Source organism: Diabrotica virgifera, chromosome 7 (genome assembly GCF_917563875.1).
Source record: "Diabrotica virgifera virgifera chromosome 7, PGI_DIABVI_V3a".
Taxonomy (NCBI): domain Eukaryota; kingdom Metazoa; phylum Arthropoda; class Insecta; order Coleoptera; family Chrysomelidae; genus Diabrotica; species Diabrotica virgifera.
Window position 1 is genome coordinate 39,431,651 of NC_065449.1, and position 23,854 is coordinate 39,455,504.

The 23,854-nt window shown below is 33.7% G+C and overlaps 1 protein-coding gene across 1 annotated transcript in view; it reads right to left on the reverse strand.

Annotated features, from left to right (window-relative positions):
* The window catches only part of LOC114329313 (transcription factor SPT20 homolog), a 176,753-nt gene extending 153,198 nt beyond the window's left edge, over nt 1–23,555 (reverse strand). Inside the window, exon 1 of the mRNA XM_028278355.2 lies at nt 23,250–23,555. Coding sequence (XP_028134156.2) covers nt 23,250–23,342 — 93 coding nt within the window. The 5' untranslated portion in view covers nt 23,343–23,555. The remainder of the gene's footprint in view (nt 1–23,249) is intronic.
* Between the last annotated feature and the right edge of the window lie 299 nt (nt 23,556–23,854).

A 23,854-nucleotide genomic window follows, 5' to 3' on the forward strand; every position in this document is an offset into this window, starting at 1 on the left:
AAACAACACGCATAAGAGAGATAATTGGACAGTAATAGTCAAACAAACTACATAATGCCACTACATCCTTTTTGAAGTAGCCTGAGCAGCCTTTTTTTAACGTCATGCTGATTAAGTATGAAAACGTTTCTTTTTCCAGTATCCCTTGTTTCTTCCAATGTTATTTTAAAAATTTCCCTTTAAGTTTATTCCTATTTTTATATCATTAAAATCTTTTTAAAAATCGTTTCTGAATAGATTTAAATAGAGATAAATACAGCACTCATCCCTGTCTGACCGGTTTTAGGATATTGCTGTTATCAGCTATTGCATAATCAATCTGGCTTTGGGTTACTTATTTTCGGCATTAGCTGTATATCATATGATAACTGTATGATAACTATTTAAATATTTTCGAAGACTGAAGTGACTATATAAGTTCTTCAAGTTACGTCGTACTTGACGAACAAAGACGATATAGAAAGGTCAAACATCGATAGCAAAAAAAGCACAAACAATTGATAGACCGAAAGTATAACAATAGGTACGACCAATTAACAGAGAAAAATGGTGAAAGCGAAAGATCAAGAGAGTGGAAATGTATGTTATATTATTTTAATTATTATTTACCATATTCGTGTTAAATTACAAATATATCACAGTTAAAACTATGGTTATTATATTATTTACATTGATATTTATAGCACTAAAAGCAGTCAAACTTGCTTTCGAGTTTTAATTTCTTATATAGATAGTTTGGAAAAACACCTAAGCGGTTTGTTACATAATACATCAAGGATATGTTTTGAACAAAGAAGATATTATACAGGTATCATATAAAATTATTAAGAACTATCAAATCGGTTCTTTTTCTGTAACGGCTCAGTTTTTTAAATAAGTTTTGTGGGGAGCTATAAAATTTAAAATAAACGATAATAGAGATGTATACCCCATTCCACGAATATACGACCCTCTTGGATTATCGCAACAACGAATATTTTACTGTGCAAAATATGAAGGACGAAAGTAAATTGCAAATTATATTGTTGTTTATTGGAGTAATTATTAGAGCAAAATCCTTTTGTACTTCTTATGTTGCACACTAAAATATTCGTTCTCTCGATAATCCAAAACAGTCGTATATTCGTGGAATACACCATAAAATACGGTTTTTATAATTTGTGGTTTTTTCCAAAAGATATTTTAGAAACTTTATTATTGTTGATTCGCTTTGACATATTTAATTATTTTTTATCGGTTGCATCCGTTAGTTCCTTAAATTAATTCTACATTATTACAAAATAATGTTTCATCATCCACTACAATCTCTATTCCTTTCTTTGTTTTATAAATTTCATAATTTACCTTTTAATATTACGAAGAAGCAAAATTTCTAGATGAGTATGCTCAATCTTATACCTTCATATTATATCTATGCTCGTTACTACTGACTAAGGACAACAACATCAGCAAAGAAATCGAAAGAAGAATACTCCTTGCTAATAAGTGTTACTAGGACCTGGCCAAATAGCCTCAAAACTGCCAAAAAAAAATTAAACTGATAGGGATTTTTTTTTTCCCTGGAAGCCGTCTGTTGTGAACCGGTTGTACTGCAGCCACTTGGCTTATTGTACATCTTCCATTGTTTATGAAACCCATTCCAGAATTCTGGAACCCTGTACCAGCTTGTACAGGTCTAGTGGGTGGGTGCCATATAATTTTGGAGTCATTTCGATGTCTCCGAAAAGTGTTTGCCGCCTCCGATCCAATGCCTCACAGTCATGCAAAATATGGTTGACTGTTTCAGGTTCTCTGTTACAGAGTCTGCAGCTCAAGTCTCCATGAAACAGCCCCATTGTATGCAGGTGACCCTTAACTGGCGCATGTCCAGTGAGGAAACCTGTTATGACTCTGAGCTGATTCCTGCTTGTTTTCAGCAGTAACTCAGCTCTACTAGCACATGTCCGTCCGATATACATCTTGCCATGTGTTTGACCGGGTACACTCTCCCAGTGTGAGTTGTGTTGGCTTCGGATCCAGGCTTTTTTTCGTTCGCGGACGGTGCTTTTTGGCACTCCCACGGCCGGCTCTGGACCCAGGTATTTTGTAGCTGATGCTCTCTTGGCAAGTGCATCAGCTCTTTCATTGCCGTATATGCCCCGATGACCTGGAACCCATACCAGTATAACACTGTTATGTTGTGCCAGTCTATCAAGTTCTTGTCGACATTCCCACACCAGCCTAGAGTTCACCTTAGGGCTTATAAGAGCCCCAATGGCTGCTTGGCTATCTGTGCATATGTTAACCCGCTGCAGTTCGAATGCCCTCAGGTTGTTTTCTCTTGCACACTGCAAGATTGCAAAAATCTCTGTCTGAAATACGGAGGTACATTCTCCCAGTGGAATAGAAATGTTGAAATTTCCACCACTATAGAATATTCCTGCGCCCGAACCGTCTGCAGTTTTAGACCCGTCCGTATACCAGGTGCAACCCTGCAGTCTGGGTCGAGAGTTTCCTCTGTCCCATTCGTCTCGTGGGCAAATGTCCACTTGAAAAGGTACTTCAGGCATATATCTTGATGTCATATGGTCAGAAATCATCATCCATTCGGCATCATTAATTTCATTCGTTATTTTACTATGTCCTGATTTAACTGGTACGTTGCTCAGGTTTTCTCGCAGTCTATAATAGCCCATTCTCGCCTCACCTCTTATTGTTATATGTAAAGGAGGGAGATCCAGTAGTGCCTCCATAGCTGCCGTAGGTGTGCCCCTCATAGCCCCCGTGATCCCGAGACAAGCAAGTCTTTGCACCTTGCTTAATTTGATGATGGCACTTTTTGCTGCACTTTTGGCCACCATACCACTGATGCATATGTAATTGTGGGTTTTACCACCATGTTATAAGTCCAATATACCATGTCTGGTCTCAAACCCCACATTTTTCCATGAGTACGTCTGGCTACCATTAACGTAGATACCGCTCTCTTCGTTATTCTTTCTATCTGCTGATTCCAAGTAAGTCTTGAGTCTAATATTATCCCGAGATACTTTACTTCACTCACCAGATTTAAATGTATACCATTTAGACTTAGAGGACCCAATTCCTCTGAATTCCTTCTTTTAGTAAATTTCATGATTTTGGACTTTAGAGGACTGATGTTAAGCCCTACATTTGAAGTCCATTCTGTAACTACTGTCAGAGCCTGTTGCATTCGATCTCTGACTGTACCATTAAATTTTCCGTGGGCTAAGATGACTAGGTCATCCGCATAGCCCAGGACGTGATGCCTATCGTTGTCGAGTCTAGCTATCAGGCCATCCATGACCAGATTCCACAATAGAGGAGATAAGACTCCCCCCTGTGGGCAGCCTCTGGCTACCTGAGCTGACACTGTATCCCCTAGCAACGTAGCATATATCACACGGCTTCTCAGCATGCAGTCTATCCATCTACAGCTTGTTTCGTCTATTCCTTTTAGACGGATCGCCCTTGTGATCGCTTCGTAAGAGGTGTTGTCAAATGCTCCCTCAATATCGAGAAATGCACCCAACATCACCTCTTGGTTTTCTAGAACGTACTCCACTCTCTGTACAAGATGGTGCAGTGCCGTTTCTGTGGAGACTCCCGCTCGATATGCATATTGTCCCCGATGTATCGGACTTTCAACCAATACACCATCCCTGATATGCCTATCGAGCAGTTTTTCTAAGGTCTTCAGTACGAATGACATCAGACTTAATGGCCGCAGAGACTTGGCCCTTTCCTGTCCGATTTTGCCAGGTTTGGGTATAAAAGCCACCCTTATCAGCCTCCATGCTTTTGGTATGTACCCCAGCCCTAAACTAGCCTGCAGTATCTTACACAATTTTTTGAAAAGAAGGTCGTTTCCCTTCTGTAGAAGTATTGGATAAATCCCGTCCGGACCCGGTGATTTATATGGCTCGAATGAGTTTATTGCCCATTTGATTTTGTCCTGGTTTATAACTTCTTTTGCCACATGCCAGTTTTCCCTAGAACCATAATTCATGATATCCAGTCCGGTTTGCCATGTGTCTAGTGGTATCAGTTTTGTCTCAGACTCAGGAAAGTGCACCCTGAAAAGCTCTTTCAGGGTGTCTTCACCATTCTGAGTGTATTCACCTGACTCTTTTTGGAGCGAGGGAATACTTATCTGAGGGGCCTTTGAGAGAACTTTATGGAGCCTTGCCATTTCTGAAGTCCCTTCTATCTCTTCACAATGCCTTCTCCGCGATTCTCTTTTTGCCCTTCTCAGTTCCTTATTGTAGTCAGTCAGAGCTTTGCGATAATCGCCCCACTCGCCTGACCTTTTGGCGAAATTAAATTTTCGTCTAACCTCTGTCCTTTGATTTGCAAGATTATGATTCCACCAGGGAACTTTCCTGTTGGAATTCCTGACTATCTCCGGACAGTTGTCTTCGAACGCTGACGTGACAATCTCTTGAAATTGTTCGGCAGCCATGTCTAGGTCCAATGTATGCCTTATCTTCCCGTTAATCCTGCCTAAGCTATATTCTATGTCTGCTTGATATGCTTCCCAGTTTGTTTTACGAGGATTACGATAAGTTTCCTTGATAAGCTCATTGCCTGTCATTTCAAAACAAATGTGTCGATGGTCTGAAAAGGACACCTCATCTGAAACATGCCAGTTTTTCACAGTTCTAGCCACGTTAGTCGTGGCAACTGTTATATCAATCACCTCCTTCCGTCGTGAAGTCACGAAGGTTGGTTTGTTTCCTACGTTTAATATGTCTAAATTATGTTGCATTATAAACTGTAGTACTGACTCACCTCTTGCATTGGTGTTTGTACTGCCCCAAGTCAGATGGTGCGCATTCGCATCACAGCCAATGATCAATTGCAATCCATTTTTCCTGCAATCTCTCACTAGCTGCTCCAATTCCCTTGATGGTGGTTGTTCGGGATCATCATATGGGAGGTATGCTGATCCTAAAACTATCTGCTTCACCCCTCCTCCATCTATGATCTTCATCTTTACCGTGGTTAAATCCCTGGAACAGTGATTTATCAACGGCAGTGTTTTGATGTTTCGTTTGACTATTATGCAAGTTCGCGGGACATCGGCAGACCGGCTATATATAAGCTCTCCACCAATACCCGATAGACCTCTTATTTTGCCCTTGTAAACCCAGGGTTCTTGTATCAAGGCTACATCAAACCTTCTCATGGCGACAGTAAGTTCTGCCGAAGCTGACTTACTATGCTGGAGATTCGCTTGCAGGATTCTGATTGGAGCCATCAATGCCTCTGATGGTTTTGAAGGATATCTTTTCAAGTCTGTAATACGCCTTGAAATTTGCAGCCTTCAATGTTTTATAGGAGACCTCGTCGATCGTGTATACGAGGATTTGCATGTCCTCTCCGACCTTCCGATTTTTCAACAACCAGTCTTCCGTCTTAAGGTCTTTATTTTGCCTCTCTAAACGGGTTCTGACTGTTGATTCTTCAGCCTCTTTCTCGGGGATGCGGGCGAGGACCATAGGGCGTTTTGGCATGTGGCTGGGATCGACCACATTTAAGTCGACTCCTTCCCACAGGCCCTCCATAGTCCTTACCACCTCAGTAGTCCATTTTTTGGTATGTTCGTTAGCACAGTTTACCCACAGAGTACCTGCGCTAAACGATGTTTTATGGAACTGTAGCAGTTGATTTTGACTTCCAACAGGAGCCTCATCCAATGCTAGCTTTAGTTTGTTGATGATCAGGTCTGCGTGAGCCTGATCTAGTTGAGTATCCGGATGGTGCCTGTGTGCCACCGCTATCCTGAATACTTTTGTGACATTGCTGTATGACCTAGTCTGCTCATGAGAGCTCCTTGGTCTCTTAGCAACCCTTTGTTGCGGGGGGGTAATGGTATTCTCCCGCGGTCTCTTTTTACCCTCGGGTTTTACCAGTACTCCCGTTTTGTTTTTATGGGGATTTGCTGTGGTCCATGTTCCAGCAGCCATTTTTGCCTTTTTCGTCATCTTTCTTTTTTGAGCTCCAGAAAGGCGTTTTTTGCTACTTTGTGCAGAGTCTGTTCCGCTTGGAACAACTTCTGGCTCAGTATTTGGGACAGATACAGAATCCACGACTGAAGTCGCCTCTGTGTCCGTTCCCGTTTTTGTGTTTGTTTTTTCAATCTCGTTCTCCATATTTGTTCCCACGAGTTGGGACGAATTGCTGTCAGGCACGGCAGTGCGCCCTTACCGTGCTAAGGCTATAATCCCCCAGAGTTCGCCATCTCTCTAGGGCATCGCTTTAGATACACTTTACTCCCTGTACCATGCATCCCGTCGGCACGATGGTGTTACACCTTAGGATTGGGAGGATGGATCATTTGGCGTCACCCAGGGTGCACCACGTGGAGGCGATCCATCGCTACACCCCAACTGATAGGGATAGATGGAGAGACAGTAAAAAGAGTACGAAGAATCTGTTTTTCTATTATTGAATGCCCTTTTGTGTACTGCTACGCGTTTGTCAAATGTTCTGCCAGTTTGACCGATGTAAATTTTGTGGAAGAATTTAAAACAAAAGTTTTTAGTGTTTTATTGTTCCTAAGCAATTACTAACTTATAAAAATTAAAATATTTCAATATTCGTTCAACCGTTATTTACGTTTCTTGTCAGAATTTCTTTATTTATAATTATTTCTTATATTTATGGCTTCAGTTTACTTGCATCATTTAATAAGAAAATAAATATTTAAATATTAAAAATATTGATTACAACAGATGTTTTGTGAGACATGTACTGCATTGCTTTCTAAAATACTATTATAATGAAGTCAATGAGTCATAGTAGAGAGTAACAGTGCAGAAAATGCAAATTTAAGTTAAAATATTGTTTTACATGAAGCTGTCATAAAATAATAAAGAAACACTTTTTATTTCTCCTTATTTTCTGTACGATTTACAATCAATTACTGAGCAGCGATTTTTTATAATCATAATGATATTTATGATAGATAATTTAATACCAGAGACATTTATTAACCAGATAAAAAACTTGTGGGAACTGATATTTAAATAAATATGGGATGAAGAGGTTAGTATTACAAGACGTGGACGAAAGGATTAATGCTTAAGTTGCCGAAGAAGGATTATATTGATGACATGCGACAGTTGGCGGAATATATCTAATCATGATGAAACTTTCAATAATCACAAATTATTTTTTTAAAAATCAAGAAGATAATATACGTATTTATTCGAAGACATTCGTAAGACATATAAGTCCTTATGAACAAAAACACCTATTACAGTCAACAATATGAAATATAAACGTAAATAAGAAAAAGTTGTTCATCATAATTAGCAATAAAAATATAACAAAAGATCAATAATTCTACGTCAACCACAACCAAACTCCAGTAGAAAGTGTGACGCACGCAACAACTACACCGTCACCACAATAAATGAAGAATGGTCAATACAGGAGACGAGAGCGTGTATCAGAAAAGCTAGATCCACCTTCAAATGGATGGGGGCCTTCTTCAAGAGCTACAATATATCTTCTTCTTCTTCTTCTTTCTCTTTATAAGCAAGTCTGCTTGTTCATTGGCGGATTGATACCTCTATGGAAGGTTGTCACTCCATCTTTTGCGCGGTCGGCCGATACTTTTTCTACCGATTGGTGATTTATCTCGTGCTATTTTGATCACACGTGTCTCCCCCATTCTGGTTACGTGGTTGTTCCATTCTTTTTTTCTATTTAGTGTCCATTCGTTTATACACTGTACGTTACATTGTCTTCTAATATCTTCGCTCCTCTTTCGATCTCTCAGTGTATTTCCTGCAATTCTTCTCAGTACTCTCATCTCTGTCGTTTCCAGAAGTCTTTGTGTTGTGGCTCTATCGGGTCTTGTTTCTGATGCATATGTCATTATTGGTCTTACACTGGCTTTATAAATTCTTGACTTCATCTCAGTGTTAATATGTCGGTTTCGCTATATAGTGTTATTAAGGCATCCTGCCAATCTATTTGCTTTTTGTACTTGATTTCTCACTTCTTTTCTAGATCTCCGTAACTTGACAATGTAATTCCAAGGTATTTTACTTCCATAACTTGTTCAATACTGATACCATCAATTTCTATTTTGCATCTGATTGGTTCTTTACTGATTACTATTGTTTTGGTTTTCTGAGATGAAATTGTCATATGGAATTCTTTTGCTCTTATGTTAAATCTGTGGACTAATCTTTGCAGACTATCTTCATCTTGGGCTATCAATATTGCGTCGTCTGCGTAGCAGAGTATTTTTACTTCTTTGTTTCCCATTCTATATCCTCTTAATTTGTTGACGTTTTTGATGATTTCATCCATGATTAAATTGAAAAGCAAAGGAGTGAATGAGTCTCCCTGTCTTATTCCGCTGCCTATATCTATAGGTTCTGTAAGTTGTCCATCTATTCTGACTTCCACTTTGTTGTTTTGGTAGATGTTCTCAATAGTTTTTATGATATCTAGAGGGACTTCTCTATTATACAGAAGATGGATTCTATCTTTGAGTCTTACTCTGTCAAATGCTTTCTTTAAGTCAATCAGACATAAAAATGCTGGTCTATTATACTCTAGTGATTTCTGAGTAATTTGCTTTATGACGAATATTGCATCTGTACACGATCTTCCAGTACGAAAACCCTGTTGTTCATCTGCTAACATTATGCTCTGATTCATTACGTCTTGTAAGATTTTAGCTGTGTTTTAGGGTAGTAAGTATTTAACAAGTTGACACCTCTGTAAGTAGTTTTCTGGATGCTTTTTATCTCCTTTTTTGAATAGTAGAATTAGTTCGCTCGTTCTCAATTCTTCCGGTATTTTATTGTGTTTTGTGATTTTGTTAATTAATGTTGTTAATTGTTCTGTCAATGCTGCTCCACAATATTTCAGTAATTCGTTTGGTATTCCATCCTTACCTGCAGCTTTTCTGTTCTTCAGCTTTTCGAGTGTTTTTCGTACTTCCTGTGCACTTATATTATCATCTTCATTTGTCGTAATTTCTGGTGTTTCCGGTTCTAGCATCATTTGTTCTTCCTCTGCATAGAGCTTTTTTAGATAGTCAATCCATGTATCCTTTTCTATGTGTTTTGGTTCTATTAGTTCCTTTACCTCCGTTCGTTGACCTCTTATAAAGCGCCATATTTCCTTTTGGAGACCATAAAGATCATGTTCCATTTCTTTCGAAAAACGTTCCCAGTGATCATTTTTTATTCTTCTTACTACTGAATGTGTTTCGTTTCTTATAGTCTTATAATTATCGTATGCCTCTTGTGTTTTAGTTTACATGTATTTTAAAATTTACAAACTATCTTGAATAAAAAAATATGAATGCTGCGAAACTACATCTTCACTGTCCTTTTTTATGGTGTTGAATCGTCGACCTTGAACGACGATATGTGCAGAAGATTGGAAGCATTTGTGATGTGACTAAATCGGATAATACTTAAGATCACGTGAATTGGCCAAGTCATAAATGAGGAGATCCTCAGAAGAATTCAGAAGGACTGAGAGGTACTGACCACCATCAAATCTCGAAAGTTTATACATTATACGAAATAAATCCAGATATGCCCTTCTACAAGCTGTCCAGCAAGGAAAAGTATTTGGAAAACGCAGTCCAGGAGAAGAAAATCCTTGTTAAAGAACCTCAGAATTTTTTGAAAACCATAATTCATATGTTTCAAAACATATTATTTCCATTGCCTCAGTAATAGTTAGTAATGCATGGCTAAACAGCTGTAAAGCTCTTAATGTAGGCCAGAAATGTTTAAAAAAATCTTTGACAAAAATTTTAAAGATATAGTTTGAAATAAAAAGCAAATATAATACAAGCAATGAAAATCAAAGAGAAGAAGATATGCTAAATTCTCAATGAATATATTAGACTTATTATTTTATACTAAAACATTTTTTTTATTTTTAATAAAGCTCTTATGACAGGGTGGACCGTCATTAACTGCTTGTATTTGCCTATAGACTTTATTATACCATGATATAAACTTGTCATACAAATTTTGCAAGTATAAAAAATTGAATGACCTCACGCTTATTATATTTGGATGAATTGTTAACAACAAACTTTTTAAGTCATAATACTTAAAAAACAGTCAAATACAAATGATAGTAACTGATTAGAGTGACGTTTACAAACATAACTAACATTGCAGAATGCCAGTTGAGTAATTACAATTGTTTCCAAGGCTAACCTGACCAAAGATTAGTTTCAACTGAACAAACGTATAGTATAGGTAAAAACCAAAAACTTGCTTATTAGTCCACCTAAATATTCTCAACTACTCAAAATTGGCAGGGAAGACTAAAACTTTTGCACACATGTTTTTGGCCCTCAGTAATCCGAATCTGAAATTAATTTTGCGAGAAAATGCCTAGAAATCCGGAAAATCGGAAAATGGAGATTTTCCACAATTTTCTCGAAAACTACAATAGCTAGCGGAAAAATAATTAAACCATCGTGTTTATTGGACTATTTTACACAAAAATAGATGTTTAAATATTAAAAATAGATAACTATAGTAATAAATATCGGGTGTCCCAAAAGTAGCGGAACGGTCGAATATCTCGCGAAATAATACTGAAAAATACGTTTTCAATATTTTTCAAAAATCTATCGAATGACACCAAACACGACAACCCCCTCCACACCCTGGACACTTTTTCGAATTGTGGATAGATGGCGCTATAATCGGAAAAACTATTTATCCTGATACCCTAGATAAATTATAGAAATGGTCTAATATCTCGATAACTACACTTCCAAGTGAAAAACCAAAAAACACTTGTTTAATATTTTTCAAAAATCTATCGAATAACACTAAACACAACCCCACCACTCCATCCTATGGTTGTGGGGTAGGGTTAACTTAAAAATCTTATATAGGAACCCCCATCTTTTATTGCAGGTTTCGAATAAATATTCCTAATTTATTCATGAGAGATCCAAATCTGCAATATAAAATGGGGGATCCCATTTAGGATTTTAAGGTTACCCCTATGGGATGGAGTGGGGTCGTGTTTAGTGTTATTCGATAAGTTTTTGAAAAAAATGAAACACGTGATTTTTGGTTTTTCACTTGGAAGTGTAGTTCTCGAGATATTAGACCGTTTCTATAATTTATCTAGGGTATCAGAATAAATAGTTTTTCCGATTATAGCGCCATCTATCCACAATTCCAAAAAATGTCTCGAATAAAAGTTATTTATTTTTGGGTAAGCAATCCGACATCTGCAATAAAAAATGTGGGTTCCTATTTAAGATTTTAAAGTTACCACCCACCCCACCTCCGCGGTGTGGAGGGGGTGTCGTGTTTGGTGTCATTCCATAGATTTTTGAAAAGTATTGAAAACATATTTTTCAGTTTGTGATCCGATGTATATTTCGCGAGATATTCGACCGTTCCGCTACTTTTGGGACACTCTATATAATTATTACTATTGGCTCCGTGCGTCTCCCCTCTACTTACAGTCACGTGACACGCTGTCAGATTTTGTCAGGACGTTTTAACATTGAGTCTTATGGGATTATTTTGTTAAACTTGAATATTTTATTCTGTAGTGATTATAACCGAATGCAATTGTTAGAATTCATTAGTTATTAATTTATACTGTAATTTATAGTGCAACAAAAATATTTTCTTTTTCGTTAATAAAGATTTATTAACATAAACTGCGATAGTGAGGTTATGTATACAAAATCAAACTGATAATCAATATTGGAAAGTGAAGAATTTATATCAGATTAAGTGCGTTTTTATTTTCTGTTTATATTAATACATAATATCACTAGCGTGACACGACATTTTTTTTAAATGTCTCATGTAAACATACACAAAAGCGTCCTGATAAAATTTCAAAAAACCGCCACCATGAGCAGGTCGGTCGATTTTGCTTTGACACTTTGTTAACGCTCGGAGCGAATACTAGTTATCTATCTATGTAATTATATTGAAACTATTTTTCTACAACCACTATTTAAAGTGCACTTTTCTGCACGGTTTTATGTTAGAAAACTTGATATTTTCTCACAGTATAAGATATTTGACATTAGTGTGCAGAAAAGTGACGTTTCTGTGCCGCAAAGTGACGTTTCTGTGCCGCAAAGTTCTTTTCTGCACAGTTGACTACCTCATTCTGAGTAACGTTATATTCTGTTTACATCCGTGGACTACCGCATTCTGAGTAACGTTATATTCTGTTTACATCCGTGGTTAAACTTTAGACAAATATATAACCTATAAGACAATTATTATATTTAACTATAGCATAGAAACTAAATTATGGATGTTACAACTGTTTTATTTTACAATTTTATTCTTATTAAACATTTTATAATTATCAAATAACCAATAAGGATTTAGCAACCTGTGCAAGAGACGTCGAATGAAGTAGGTTTTGTGTAAATCCGTGACTGCATAAATATAATGTTAATAATGTGTAATAATTGTTTAAATTTAAACAAATTAAGGCAGTGCATTAATTTTTTAACTGATTTCTGTGCAATTTATTTAGGTATAAGGAATTTAAATTGATTAGTAGGTATTAATTAAATACAGTTTAAAATTTATCACATAGGTACCTATTATAATTAATCGTCGTTTGGAAATTGTGATTTTTATTTTTAGGAAAAACTGTGCTTGTAGAAAAAGTATAGTGTGAAACACGTGCAGAAAGGTAATTTCTCACTCGTTTGAATTGCGGCACTCGCTTGCGCTCGTACCGCAACTTTTCAAACTCGTGAGAAATTAGTACCTTTCTGCACGTGTTGCACAATATACTATTTTATGTAAAATCGTCCAATAAACACGATGGTTTAATTATTTTTTCGCTAGCTATTGTAGTTTTCGAGAAAATTGCGGAAAATCTCTATTTTCCGATTTTTCCGGATTTCTCGCCATTTTCTCGCAAACTAATTTCAGACTCGGATTCCTGAGGGGCGAAAACATGTGCAAAAGGTTTTCGTCTTCTCTGCCAATTTTGAGCAGTTGAGAATATTTCAGTGGACTATTATATAAATTATACTCTATAAGTCACCTGTAAAAACTGAAAAAAAAGATTTTGTCCAATTTGTCAACTATTTAACAAACTATGATAATATTATTATAATAACTAGCTACTTATCTTTTAAAAATTATTCCTCGATTTTAGTTAATGACGAACGTAGCTCTGATAATATCGACAATTAGCATGTAAAAATAAATACTTTTTATGTCAACAAAACATTTCCATAAACAACAAATTATATATTTTCAACACCATTTAGGAAAATAATTTAGAATAATAGAACTTAATATCTACGGAAAATGATTGGATATCATTACTTGACCGCTGGAAACTCTAAATCAATGGGATAGTTCTTCTTCTTGTAGTTCCTTCTCCTATGGGAGGTTGGCTATCATCACAGCTATCCATACCCTATTGTCGGATGCTCTGAAAAGATCTATCTATGGATCTTTTACCCTTAAGGGGATGGGTACGTATTTTCGGCTGCAATGCTATTCAAATGGGGATTCATTTTTTCGAATCCTGAGAAAACTAATAAGTATTTTTGAAAAATTTAAACGCAGAATGAAAGATTACGTTATTAGCGAGAGCCGAAAGTCCCTGAGAACTTCTATAATGTTTATTTTAATAAGTTACAGGGGTGAAAAACTAAGAAAAAATTTAGTGTGATTTTTAACTTCAAATATCTCATTCAAAATAAACTTTTTTTTATTCTAAGGGACTTTCGGCCCTCGGTAATAATTTAGTCTTTCATTCTGCATTTAAATTTTTCGAAAATATTTATTGGTTTTTTCAGGATTCGAAAAAAAAATGAACACAATGTCCGTGGTAATATTTTCCAAATCTTTGTCTTACAACACACTCAGTCGAATAGAATATTGTCAGCATATTGTCAGTCAGACAGTGACAATCAGTGACAATTTTAAATATTCGACATGGCATCGGGAATATTTTGAGTTGTTGATTAAATAATATTGATAGTGTATTTGATAAATAATTGATTTAAGACGTGAACTTAATAAAAATTTATTTATTGTGTATTATTTGTGGAAGATCCAAGCAGAAAATACATCAGGATAATATATTCTGTGATCCCAGTATTTTGTTGTTAAAAATGTTCAAAATTGTAAGCGTTCCATAGTAACAATATATTATTAAAAAATCACTTTAACACTTTTCCTCTTTTCTGGATTGAGTACTAGTTTTTGTTGTACATATAAATTATTACAATCACTGAATACATAGTAAGTGCAAATTAGTTGCAAATTAATAATTTGCAATTATACAAATAACAATTATCCAAGAACATTCAGAAGCCATCTCCTTAAGTTAATGATGATAATATTTTCAAGTAGAATGACATTCTAGTAATGTTTACATATCCATACCAGTGTGAATTTTACTACACGTAATTTGCCGTGTAAAGACAGAAAAAGTAGGGATAGCCGTAAAATATTTGCGAATTATGTAACGATGGTCTTAAGTTTAACTTGCATTATTGTACTCTGTGCACTCTTAAAAACTCATATTTCGCACCTCTGGTAATGTGGCCTAAATATTATAGCTTTCCTGTTTTTATGTTCTTTATGACCTCGCAATCGTTTTGTAGCCTTCTTAAGTCTTCTGCACTTGTAACTCGTTGGATCCATGATATTTTCAAAATCCTTCTGCAGCCCCACATCTCAAATGCTTCCAGCTTCTTTATGTTATCCACTTTTAGTGTCCAACTTTCCATTCCGTAAAACAAACTCGAGAATACGTAGCATCTTAAGGCTCTTATCCTTAACTCCAGAGGAAGGTCACGATTAGCAAACATTTTTTGATTTTTATAAACGCGTGTCCTGATTTCTTTAACTTGGTCATTGTTTTTATTTGCCCAGGTTGTTAGATATTTGTAGTTATTCACTCTTTCTATTTGTTTTCCCTCGATGGGCCTTCCTACTGTATGTTGCTTAGAAATAATCATGAGGATAATATAATCAGAAGAAGATCATAATCATGGGAAAGTTAAGTTTATTTAATCAAATAAATGATCATTAGATAAAATTGTTCTTTTTGTACCCCAAAAATTTTAATATGTAATGCCAATTTTAAAGTCTTTAACATGTAGATATAAGAAATGTTTCAAGTTGCATTTAATTTGAAGTCATTAGATTCGTACTAAAGAATCAAGTTTCAAAAGATCAGCTTTACTACAAACTTTGAAAAAATCGCAGTTTTCGCATTAAATTGTTAACAACGACATAAGGTATTTTTAATAGGGCAGTCAATGAGAGCAAGAACAGGTTATTAACTCCGAATTCTATCCTACTGCATGGATTTTAATGAAATTTTAGAAATAGCCTGAAAATATATCCTTATTCAAAGTCTACCCTATGCCGATGTGTGCTTTTGTCTTGGGGCGGTTCCCACCCCTTCTCGGGGGTGGAAAATTTTTTGGTTAAATAACTACGGAAGTTGCTAGAGAACCTAATTCTAAGCAAAAACTGTTTTATCATTTTTTTTTCGAAAACTCAATACTTTTTGAGTTATTCGTGGTTGAAAATTGGCCATTTTCATTGAAATATAACAACACCTTTTCAAACGGTTTTTTGCGAATAGCTTAAAAACAATGCATCTACCTAAAAAATTATATAAAACATTTTTGTAGCTCATAAAAAATCAAAGAGATTTGTTCCTTCTTTAATCTTCTAGTTATAACACAAAAAGAGATGTGGTAGGTAAAAAGAGTTTGTTTTTTTTTTGGTGCATTCTCAAATCAGTGTATTCAACTTGAAATAAAAGAGAAACGGTCGATTTTAGGTGTATAATGCTGCCAATACCTTATATTGTGCTTGAAAAGTCCTTTCAAATGCTACTTTATTGTAAGGATACATTATTAAACAAAAATAATTTTTTTTTATTTATGTTGTATAAATATCCAACAAATAAAACATTTACTTTCGGAATTAGTACAATAAATACATCAATTTTTGATGAAAGTTCAGATGAAGAATTGTTTTCGAAGACTTCGAATATCAAAGAAGATAAAAAAAGCATATTTTATAGATGAAATGGGATTATACAAAAATGCTGCTCGTATATGTAATCTATATAGTACCTACAGGGAAATAAGCAAAAAAAGACTTTGTTCGGGACTGTAACAAATCCATGTATCTCTTTTTTAGTTATTATCTCTCTCTCTCTATCTTCAATCCTGACCCCCAGAGAGAGTGGTGATCATCGTGGTGTCACGTATTGTCCGTTTCCAAAGATTTTTGTTTCTGGTCATTTCATTAAACTCATGTATAGGTCTTTTGCAAAATCGTGTAATTAGATCGATCCATTTTCTTGGGGATCTTCCTCGTTATTATTGTTAGTTCCTTCCTAGTTATTATATGCCTATATAAAGAAAATCTATACGTTTTCTTGTATAGATTTTGGAGACTTTTTAGTAGTTTAGTGTAAAAAATGCCATTTTATGCATTTTTTACTCACTATTAAAAAAATTAATATTTGAGGTAAAATTACAAAACTTTGTCTTTTAAAACATAAAAAAAATTAAAACGTCAATGGCTAAAAGTTGTAAAATTATTTGTTTGCTTCGAAAGCTGCAAAACAGGGCAAAATCTTTAATTGTTTATAACTATTGTAAAAAATCAACTTAGGTATTTGTTATTGCGTTTAAAATTGGGTATTGTGGTCCTTAACAAATCCTCAAAATTTCAGTCTGGTCCATCAATTACTTTAAAAGTTATTCTATTTGTTTATCCCAGAGACCTTTTCTTTCTATTTTTTTATCTAATCGTCCTAGCATAACTGCCTATTTCTTTCAAATTTATGTATTTTGAATTGATCAACTTTTCGAATGTGAAAAAAGATTTTATGTAAATATCTACCAAATTTAAATATTTTTAAATGTTTTTAAATCAAAAGTAATCGTTTTTGCAGAAGGGTTTTAGTCCGATCAGGGAACACAAAATTTTACGAAAACCTCCAAAAAAATAAAGGAAAGATGAAAATTTGGGAATAGGGTAGTTGAAATTGTTTATTATTATATAAGAAAAAGTTCACAATTCTACATCCCCTCCATTTTTACAAAAATTGGGAAATACGGGGTGAAAAATATTTTCTCGCGAGTGAAAAAATATACGTTCAAAGTATGCCCAGAATTGGATAAAATAACTAATTCTAAGCAACTTTTGTTCTATAGAGTTTTTTCACTAAGTCAATACTTTTCGAGTTATTTGCGAGTGAATATGTTTATTTTTAACAAAAAATAAAAAAATATGAAAAAAAAAAATTTAGAAACGCCTTTCTTTAGTTACGAGTGACTAAAATTAAAAATACTATAAAAAAATCAACCAAAAAGCAAAAAATAAAAAGAAATTGGAAAAATCTAACACATCCGTCAAAGAAAGGCGTGGCGCGTGTTCATCGAATAAACAGTTTTCGCCCCATGCTTTTCTTTAACGAATATGTTAGATTTTTTCAATTTTTTTTTTATTTTTTGCTTTTTGGTTGATTTTTTTATAATATTTTTAATTTTGGTCACTCGTAACTAAAGAAAAGCGTTTCTAAAATTTTTTTTTATATTTTTTCATTTTTTACTTTTTAGTCTTACCCTTTTCAAACATTAAAATATATCGTCATGTTTATTAAAATATGTATAAAACATATGATGTATCAACATGAAAAGCAGTCGAAATCGGCAAAAAATTTGAAACTTTATTGTTTATTAATGAAGCATATCGTAAACAATTAACGTAAAAAGTGAAATTATGTATTGTTCATATCATTAGCTATACAATCCGTAAAAGTTTCAAATTTTTACATTGTAAAAAAACAAGAGAATTTAAGCGTTTTCCATTAAAATCGTTTTTTTTTTATTTAAACAATTAATAAACATGAATTATTTACTATTCGTGTATTGTTCCCGCGAATGCATATGTTTGCAAATTTTCATTCATTTGCATTAAAGAAAAGGCAATCAAATTACCGTCTAAAAATTTGACGCAAACTATTGAACTAAATAAAAGTGTTTAAAAAACATGTTTTTGGACGGTTTTTCGCAGATAACCCAAAAATTAAGTATTCTAGCGAAAAGATATTCTTAATAAAAATATAGCTTATAAAAAATTGAAAAAATGGTGTATGCGTAAGGTCTGCAGACCCAGTAGAAGCAGAGTTGTAGCTAATGAAAAGTAGGTTCTTCTTCGTCAAATTCCAAATCGAATATTTCAATGTGAAATAACCAAAAAACAGAGCACTTTTCGGAGAAAATTCATTATTGCCCGGTTGCACCAACAGATCTTAGGCTTAAGTCGAGAATATCTTAAGAATTAATATAATATAATAATTATAATATATTACAATAAGAATACCATAATATAATAATAGATATAATTGATAATAAGGTAAGAATCTAAAATTATGGTGCAACGAAAGTGATACTCAAGTAGGCCCTATCTATAAGTAGAGCTTAGCTAAACTAAAGCTTAAGATCTGTTGGTGCAACCAGGCATATAACTTTTTAAAAGTGTTTAAAAAAAGGTTTATTTTTGTTTTTTTTTTTAAACTTCTAACATTAAAAATAAGTGAGTTACGCTCAAAATATTGTTGGCCCCTTTTATTTTTTGGTACAAAAATCGCGAAAATCACCCCCTAATTAGCTTCCAAAATAAAATTAATCGTTACCGCTTCACAAGTTACTTTACTTATGTATTATTTATATTATCTATAAGTCTCATTGGTTCAAAGTTCTCATTTTTGAAAAAAAAATTGGGTTTAAAATAAAACATTTTTTTATTTTGAAAAAAAAATGGAGTTGTTCATGGAATTAACTTAAAAATTTTTAGTAATACCAAAAATCTTAAAGAGTAATAAAATGTACGTTTTGCTTCTCTGAATATTTTTTCTTTTTGGCTGTTCAAAATTTGCCTAAACTCGTGATTAGTTACTCGTTCAAGCCATTTTAACTACAGCTTTTTCAAAAATAAGCACTTTGAACCGATGAAACTTACAGATCATATAAATAATACATAAGCAAAGTAACTTGTGAAGTGGTAATGATAAAATTTATTTGCGATACTAATTAGTGGGTGATTTTCGCGATTTTTTTACCAAAAAATAAATGGGACCAACAATATTTTGAGCGTAACTCACTTACTTTTAACGTTACAAGTTTTTTTTAAAACAAAAATAAACCTTTTTTTAAACACTTTAAAAATTTGAAATGAATTTTCTCCGAAAAGTGCTCCCTTTTTGGGTTATTTCACATTGAAATATTCTATTTGGAATTTAATGAAGAAGAACCTACTTTTCATTAGCTACAACTCTGCTTCTACTGGGTCTACAGACTTCAAGCATACACCATTTTTTTCAGTTTTTTATAAGCTATATTTTTACTAAGAATATTTTTTTCGCTGAAATACTTACTTTTTGAGTTATCTCCGAAAAACCATTTAAAAACATGTTTTTTTCTATTAAAAATGAACATATTCACTTGCAAATAACTCGAAAAGTATTGACTTAGGGAAATAACTCTATAGAACAAAAGTTGCTTAGAATTAGTAATTTTATCCAATTCCGGACTTATTTTGAATGTATATTTTTCACCTTCGAGAGGGAAGTATTCCCCTCCATTTTTGAAAAATGGAGGGGATGTAGAATTGTAAACTTTTTCTTATATACATATTAATAGACAATTTCAACTACCTATTCCCAAATTTTCATCCTTCCTTTATTTTTTTTGGGGTCAGATTGTTCTTTGGTCGGGCTATTTAGCGTTATAAAGAAAATGTTTTCATTTTTTTTTATACATATTGATAATTTAACTGTTATATTTTAAATTGGTGTAGGTACATAGAATTGCCGCGTTTTCAATATTTTCTAATGTTATAAAAGGTCTCTAGGATAAACAAATAGAACAACTTTTAGACTAATTAGATGGATCGATCTGAAATTTTGAAAGTTTGTTAAGTACTACAATACACATATTTTTCCACAATAACAAATATCTAGGTTGATTTTTACAACAGATATAAACAATTAACGTTTTTGTCTTATTTTGTAGTTTTCAAAGCAACAATTTAATTTTACAAATTTTAGAAATCGTAATTTTAAAGATTTTTTTATATTTTGGAATATAAAGTTTTGTCATTTTACCTCAAATTTTAAGCTTTTTAATTGTAAGTAAAAATATGGTAGGGGAGCCCAAGCGGGGATTTTTGCAGTTACTCGAGGGCGTCAGATTATCATATGGGGAGAAACCTGGTACCCTGTAGATGCACCTCTACCATATATTGGCTCTTAACACAGGGGAGTTCGTTAAAGGGGGCCCGAAAAAAAAAATCTATCCTTAAAAAAACTCGAAATTGTCAGATTAAGATAAGGTAAGTTAAGTACATGCAAAAGAGTGTATATTTCAAAAATCTGACGATTTGAGCCGGGCGTAAGGAAATGGGCGAGTCCCAAAGTTTCACAAGAAAAAAGCGAATATTTCGCGAAATGATTGACAGATCGAAAAACTAAAAGATATGTGCTCAATATTTTTTAAAAATCTATCGAATGATACTAAACACGTCTTCCCACGGAGAGGGGTGGGGGGTAAATTTAATATTTTAAATACGAATCCCACGATATTTCGCGAAATGAACATCAGATCGAAAAACTGTGAAATACACTTATTCAATATTTTTGAAAAATCTATCGAATGGCATCAAACACGACCCCCCACGGGGGTGGGGTGGGGGGTTACTTGAAAATCTTAAATAAGAACCCTCATTTTTTATTGCAGGTTTGGATTCCTTACGTAAAAATAAGTAACTTTTATTCGAAACATTTTTTCGAATTATGGATAGATGGCGTTATAATCGGAAAAAACGATTGTTGGAAGTGGAAAATTAAATTAAAAAATGGCAAGCGCCCACTAAAATGGAAAACTTTACTTAACTTTTTTTGGTTTTAGGACCTACTCTTCACAACCCAATAGGTCCCCAAAGCGCTCGAGTGACTGCACATTTAGCATACTTTGCTCCCCTACCAATAGAAAAATGACTTTTACACTAACGTGTTAATAATTTAAAAAAATGTCGAAATCTCTGCAGAAAACGTACAGGTTTTCTTTTAATATACCGATAATAACTAAAAACATAAAATACCTGGATTTGTTACAATCCTGAGTAGTACGTTCTTTAAAGGTAAAATATTGCAAAACCTCTAAATTTTAAAGAACCGCTTGGATTGACATGAAATTTGGCATAGACATAGCTAACAAGTCAAAGAAAAAAGTGATATTGTGCCGATGTGTGCTTTTGCCCTAGGGGTTAGTTTCACCCCGATGTGGGGGTGAAAAATATATGTTCGAAATAAGTCCGGAAATGGATAAAATGACTAATTCTAAGCAACTTTTGTTCTATAAAGTTTTTTTATCAAGTTAATACTTTTCGAGTTATTTGCGAGTGAATATGTTAATTTTTCTACCAAATAACCACGTTTTCAGACGGTTTTTCGCAAATAACTCAAAAAGTATTTGGTCGAAAAAAAAATTCTTATCAAAAATATAGCACGTAAAAAAGTGAAAAACATGGTGTATATTATTATATTAGGTCACTATACCTAGTAGAAGCAGAGTTATAGCTAATGAAAAATAGGTTCATATTCGTCAAATTCCAAATCGTATATTTTAACGTGCCATAACCAAAAAACGATGCACTTTTTTTGGGGAAAACTCATTTTACCTTTTTAAAGTGTTTAAAAAATGTTTTTTGTTGTCTATTTTTGTTTTTAAAAAAAAAACTTTTAGCCTAAAAAGTAAACAAGTTACGCTCAAAATAAAGTTGGTCCTTTTTTGGTAAGAAATCGGGAAAATCACCCCCTAATTTAAGCATTTCAAATGAACTTAATTTTTACCACTTCACAAGTTTTTTACTAGCGTATGTATTGATCATATGATGTGTAAGTTTCATCGGTTCAAAGTCCTTATTTTTGAAAGAGCTGTAGTTAAAAGGGCTTGAACGAGTCATTTATCACGAGTGTATGCAAATTTAGAAACACCGAATCTTAACCAATTTTTGTCTTACAGAAAACCAAAAAAATAGAAAATATTCAGAAAAGTAAAGCAGACTGTTTTTATTGTTTAAGATTTTTGGTATCTCTAACAACTTTTAAGTTATTTTGAAAAAAAAAATTTTCAAAATTAAAAGTTTTAAAAATTTTACTTTAAAACCACATTTTTTCAAAACTAAGCACTTTTAATCGATGAAACTTTCAGATCATATATAAAAACAACATAATTAAAGTAACTTGTGAAGCGGTAACGATTAATTTCATTTAAATTACTAATTGGGGGGTGATCTTCCTGATTTTTTTTTGCCAAAACAAAAGGGACCAACTTTATTTTGGGCGTAACTTGCTTACATTTGATGCTAGAAATTTTTTTATAAAAACATAAATAAAGCTTTTTTAAACACTTTAAGAAAGTTGTAATGTGTTTTCCCCAATAATGCTTCATTATTTGGATGTTTCACATTGAATTATTCTATTTGGAATTTTTCTAATATGAACCTATTTTTCATTATCTATAACTCTGCTTTTGTTAGGTATAGATACATAATATATACACCATTTTTTTCACTTTTTTATAGGCTACAGTTTTGCTAAGAATATTTATTTCGACAAAATGCTTACGTTTTGAGGTATTTGCGAAAAACAGTCCAAAAACGTGATTATTTTGTTGAAAAATTAACATATTCACTTGCAAACAACTCGAAAAGTATTGATTTGGTGAAAAAACTCTATAGAACAAAAGTTGCTTAAAATTAGTCAGTTTATCTATTTCGGTACTTATCTTGGACATATATTTCCGGTCAGTTTATCGATTTCCGGACTTATTTCGGACATATATTTTTCACCCCCAAGAGGGGGTGAAATTCACCCCAGGTCAAAAGCACACATCGGCACCATATCACTTTTTTTCTTTGTCATGTTAGCTATACCTACGCCAAATTTCATGTCAATCCAAGCGGTTCTTTAAAATTTACAGCAAAAACCGTGAAAGAATGTACTTGAGATAAATCTTATTTTTCCGAGCTAATACGGTAACAAAAATGATATTTCTACTTTTAAGGAGAAAAGGTACGTCAAAATGTATCTTATATAATTTCAATTTTTTCAAGCAAGTTGTTTCTCATTTACAAAAATTAACACTGTTTGAATTCATTCCAACATAAATAAAAAGTACTCACCGGTGGTGGTTCGGAGGCCGAATACTCCGAAGGGGTGTACTCCGGCTTGATGGTAACCGTCGCCATGGATTCTGGTTGCGGTTCCTTCTCCATGACGCAAGAACTTTTCGAAATCACTCGGTATACTACTTAAAAGAGGTAAGTAAAAGTTGCGCAAAGCGGTTAAGTATTCCTCAGGTGTTTTTCACCGGTCGCTGTAACCGACTGGTAAGTAGTGTGATGGAGAGTTATCCTTGTAGCTGGTCCCCTACCATTCGTAGATGACGAAATGGTAGCGGCAAAAGGATGGTAAAGGTTTTGAAAAAGAACAATTTCACAAATGGTTGGAACTATATAGTTTTGTTAAAATGTTGTTTTATGCGGTAGTGTTTTAAATATATTATTATTAAATTTTCTACGGCAATTATCAAAAAACTGACATAGTTTTTATTTGGCAATAAAAAATTATACAATGTATAAAAAGATAATGTTGATCAACGTACCTAGGTATGTACAATAATGTTACAACAGAATATACGGGGTGTGGCAAAAATATAAAATAGTTATTTAGTAAAGTTATAGGTAATTTTTTGGTAATTATTTTCTCATTGGTTTACTTTCTCATC